A 5,207-nucleotide genomic window follows, 5' to 3' on the forward strand; every position below is an offset into this window, starting at 1 on the left:
TCGCCTGCTTTGTTTTTTCCGATGGGTTTGGGAACAATGTGTTGCAAAACAAAGCTTGCGGAGTTGTAACTGTTAAGCATCAATTGGATTCGCTCATTTTCAATTTCAGCCTCTTGAACTTTAACTTTTAATTTAGCGATTTCATCCAGTTGTTCGTTAATTGATTCTTCTTTTAACCTAAACATAGTTTTTAGTTGAGTATTTTCTTTATAAGTTTTACCATTTCGATCATCATTATCTTTCATTGTGCTTTTAAGGTTCTCAAATTTTTCAGTAATTTGACGGTTTTCAAGAACTAACTTTTCATTTTCTTGCCTAATCCTTTCATGATCAGTTTTATCCTTTTCAATTTGTTAGTTAATTCTTTTATCCGTTTAGTTGAAACTTTAACCATCTTGTCACGATCAAGAATTTGATCCTCAACGTTTCTGACTTTCGTTGTCAGATCTTCAACCTTCTTACTGTTGAGATACGTGACCGTATTACAAAATTTGCATTCTTTGATGCAATTTTTGCAATCCACATCCCCATTAACTTTCTTACCTGATTCAGTCATTGACGTGTTTGATCTGACCTGGCTTTTAGACTCAGAGACGGATTTAGAATCTACCTCAATCGCCTTAGCTGCCACCACCTTGTCAGCCATTTTTCCAAGGTTTTCAGCAGTCAACTCCTGAGTAGTGTCAATGATCCCAGTATCAACCTTCTTTGACTTCCCTTTCTCTTCTTTCTCCTTCTCGTCTCCAGTTCCCCACCATTTATTCTGCCAATAATCATCACTTTGATTATGGCCTCCATATCAAGGGTGTTATGATCAATAGCTATGTTTCCATATGGATCAAGATAACACTCCCTGTCTGGATCCCATCTATTTGCTCTTTTTGCTTCCGAAAAGATACCAGATATTCTGATCATTCTGTTTGTAGCCAACAACCATCTGTAATTATACTTCTGTTCTTCAGTTCTATTGTCTTTCCACGGAACAGGTTCATTCTTTGCCATGAAAGCGTAACCAACCGCATCTTCCTCCGGTAACAGTTCACTCCAGTCATAACCCTCATCATCATAAATCACCGCAAGAGCTCTAGATTTCTCTTTGTTCTCTTCAATCTGCTTCATTCTTGGCCGCTCCGATTTGTTTTGATGATATATCGCCTTCTTGTAGTAATCTTCCCTGAACGGGTTCTCAGACTCATCAGCATATGAATTTCTGCATTCACGCTTGAAGTGACCTTTCTGCTTGCACTTGAAACATGTCACCTTGGACTTGTCAAACCCCAACTTGGTAGATGGTCCACCAATTGACTTCCTGCCGGTTATTTCCATGAAACGCTGAGCTCGATGAACAGCACTGGCCATGCACCACCTTATGTGAATTTGTTCCATTTCTTCAGGATCTATTTGATCATAGTCCTCTTTCGTTAGGTTGGTGCTGCCGATCTTCCCAGCTACAAGGCTTTCATACGATTCCAAAACTGACGCTAGGAAAACCGTCTGCTGCTTAGCCGACTCCTCACTGAAATTCTGAGCATTCTTCATGTCTACAGCGATGTTGCAATGAAACAAGTTCTTTGTATCATACTGGCTTGAATTTGATGACGATCCACTGTGATAACCACTATGATATCCACTACTTTGACTTTCTTTGTTCGGTGTGGAGTCATTCTCAGCAGAAAATGCAGTTTTGGGAAAATTGTTCTTTGGCATCATGCTCTTTGGATAATATAAATCCAAGTTTAGCTCCAGCTCATGACTTTCAAGTCTCTCAATCAACAAATCCACAGTAAGATCTGTAGGCTTGATCGTATTCTGCAGCATCAATGCATAGTACTGCCAATCCATTTCATCCGGTAATGAATCAAACAACTTGTCAACTAGCTCATCTTGAGGATAAGAAATTTCATGTCTCGCTAGTTCCAGTTTTAGATGCCCAAACCTCTCAATCATTTTACAGACTGACTCATTCTTTAAAGACCTAAACAGATCAAACTCCTTTTTAAGCAGTTTCCTTTTGTTTTTCACAATTTCTTTACTTCCTAAACATTTGGTTTTCAACTTTTCTGTAGGACCGTATTTGACAGTCAATTGAGTCAATTCGAGCTAGCAACTACCGAAAATGCAGCGGAAATACAAAATCGGCATGAATCAAAGCAAGAAATGAGTAGAAATAGATGGAATTCACTTTAAAACAGTTTTCTCATTCAATCTTCTGAAAATACACGGGCAGCAGTTCGGCTACACGGGAGACATGAACGTACAAATTGAGAAAACAACTTGGGTATATATAGGGGAGGTAGTTCCGCACATATGAACATTACCATAAAAGCGAAACCTCAAACAAGTAGTTTCGCTTTTATGGACATGTCCATATAAGCGAAACCTTTACATTACAAACCCAAAATTACATACTTAACCCCTATACAATACATAATTAACACATCTAGACCCTATACATTGATCAACTAAGACTAAGACGCAGGCTTTAGACATTATGCACCAACAAACTCCCCCTTGGATACAGCCGCAGTCTTCAGTCTTGGTCTTGGGTCTTCACAACGACTTGAAAGTTTCTTCCCTTGGCTTCGGCTTTCTTCTGAGCGCATTCCTTACCATATCATTATGTTTCTTTCTTGCCTTTTCCTCTTCAGCTTGAATCTTCATATACATTCCTTTCTTTTCTTCAAGCTTTTGACGTTCACGCTTAGCTTTCCTCTTCATTTTCTCATCAAGTGACCACCATGCAGACTTCCATTTAGTTTCAGAGTTAATGCTTTTCTGAAAACACAGAGTTACAACTCGCTGAAACTGCATGGCCTGCTCTCTGTCCTCTTGCTGATAGTGAATTTTGTTGATAAAAAGACATTCGATATCCTTTGCAGAGCAATTCACCAGCCACATAGGATCATAAACATGAATCTCTCTCAATTCTCCACCAGCTCTGTAGGTAATCACTGCTTCAGTGGTAATGCAACTATAAACCCAGCCTATGAAGCCTTTGTAGAACTCTTGCTCCATTGGAGGCACTGGTATAGTCTTCATCGTTTTAGGCTTTTTAACATTCAGAATCGTCTATTCAACACCTGTTACTTGATCTCTTCTTGTAACTCTTTTCGGATGATGTGGCTTCCAGTGCTTGAAATCTCTTAGAGCCTCGAACTTAATCAAACCCCACATAGCAATATCATTCTTCCTGACATTATATCCCAAAGTTCTAACCTTTGACAATTCATCCACATCCCACCATGGGAGTGACATAATGTCATGCAACTTTTCAAAGTACTGGACTCCGCATTCTCTTCTGATTGCATACGCATTAATTTGCGGTAAGAAAACCCAACTGATAATGTCACCGAGAGATACACTTCTATCACGTTGATAATACTTCAGAGGACGTTTGAACTTTCTCTCGTGACTTTCTTTAAACCATTTCTTTCGTTCTTCCTTTGCCATATCTTTCTGAGTGCCATCAAAGTTTTTATCTTTCAGAATTTCAGCAACTTTCCTTCGCAACTCATCACGATTCTCCTCAGTAAAGAATTCCATTAACGTTGGCAACTGTGAGGTATCTTCATTAATATTCTCATCATCTGTCCAATCTTCAACTTCGACTCTATCGTACATATCAGCATCTTCAACATACTTATACTCGTAATCACGCTGCTGGTTGATGTCAAAAGCATTCAATTCTTCTTCGAACTCTGCATTAATTGCTTCCAACGTGTAAGTATGGAAATGCTCTCCTTCTTCACAATAAGTATCCAACCTTAAAATCAATTTGTGAGCTAGTAGAACGTCCTCTGCATCACCTGACTTCCCCTGTCTATCAGCTCCCCCTGATTCTTCGTTCACAGAATCGTTCATCAAGTTATCAACATTTTGTTCAGCAGAATCTTCAGTAACTTTCAACGCTGTACCACCCTGAGCATCATCGTCATCATCATCTGAACCATGACTGCTCACAGAATACACTTTCTCATCCTTTTTATCTTCCTCTTCATCCTCCTCTTCTTCATCATCCTCATCACTATCTCCCATTAACTCTTCAAGAGGAGTATAATCCTCAAACAGACCAGAAACTGCAGAAATAGGCTCAGGATTATCAACAACCATTGAAGGAACAATCGATCTTTCAGTCACAGCTGAACTTCCTTCAACTCCTTTGCCTTTATCTTTCATTTGCTCAGCTATTTTGGCTTGACGTTCAGCTCTGAGCTCTTCAACTTGCAGCTCTTCAAATTTTTGCTCTACTGACGTTCCGAGCATACTTTCCACTACTTTATTCAGCATATAGAACTCATGATCTCTTAACGCTTTAGCTGCTTCAAATTCTTTGTTCTTCAACTTAAAGTATTCATTTTGTTCATCAGGTCTAGCCTTTTCTTCTTCCAGTTCAGCAATTTTCACCTTCAAAATGTCTATCTCAGATTGATCAGATTCAATCTTTTTCACCAACTCTTTATTATCAATCTCCAACTTCTTCACACGCATTTCTAGAATTTTCTCTCTATCAGACACTTTCTTGTTTTCAGCAACTAGCTTCTTGTTTTCCACTAACACTTCATCCATCCTTTTCTCCAACTTCAACACTTGTTCATTGTTCGCAAAACCGAAGTCTCCGATATCTTCAAGATTATCATGTGGAGTATAAAGACCTTTGCTAGACAAACCAGGTTGCATTTGGGTGAGCGGAGGGGTCTGAAAGAGTTCTTGAGAGGTGAAAAGGGTTTGTTGTGGTGGTGGTGAATGATGTAGTGGTGATGGTTGTCTTGGAGGTGTTGGTTGTTTAGGTGGTGAGGATTGTTGTGGTGGTGTAGGTTGTCGGGGTGGTGATTGGATAGGTGATTGTGGTGGTGTTGATTCATGTGGTGGTGTAGGTGGCTTTCTGGTTTCTTTGGTTGTCTTCTTCTTGAGCACAATCTTCGGCATTTTGATCTTTGGAGTAACCTTGCGAATCTTTGGAGAAACTACTTTCTTTCTAGCTCCAGCTTTCTTTCTACCACCTGGAGGAGATTGCAATTCAGAGACATGTTCTGGTGAAGGAACGTAAGCAGCATCATCGTCCTTTTCTTGTCTCTTTCTTTTCCTCAGTTGTTTCTATTTTTCTATCTCCTCTTGAATTCTTTTTCGACGTTCGGTTTCATCTACAACCGCTTCATCTGAAGAACTTGAGGAACTTGTTGTGTCTTTATCCACATCATCTCCTTCAA

The 5,207-nt window shown here is 39.4% G+C and overlaps 1 protein-coding gene across 1 annotated transcript; it reads right to left on the reverse strand.

Annotated features, from left to right (window-relative positions):
- Window positions 1-3,069: 3,069 nt before the first annotated feature.
- LOC118485712 (cyclic nucleotide-gated cation channel beta-1-like) lies at window positions 3,070-4,926 on the reverse strand. The gene has a single exon (XM_035982123.1). The coding sequence runs from the start codon at window positions 4,924-4,926 to the stop codon at window positions 3,070-3,072; it is 1,857 nt and encodes a 618-aa protein (XP_035838016.1).
- Between the last annotated feature and the right edge of the window lie 281 nt (window positions 4,927-5,207).

Source organism: Helianthus annuus, chromosome 13, assembly GCF_002127325.2.
Source record: "Helianthus annuus cultivar XRQ/B chromosome 13, HanXRQr2.0-SUNRISE, whole genome shotgun sequence".
In the NCBI taxonomy this organism is placed as follows: Eukaryota; Viridiplantae; Streptophyta; class Magnoliopsida; order Asterales; family Asteraceae; genus Helianthus; species Helianthus annuus.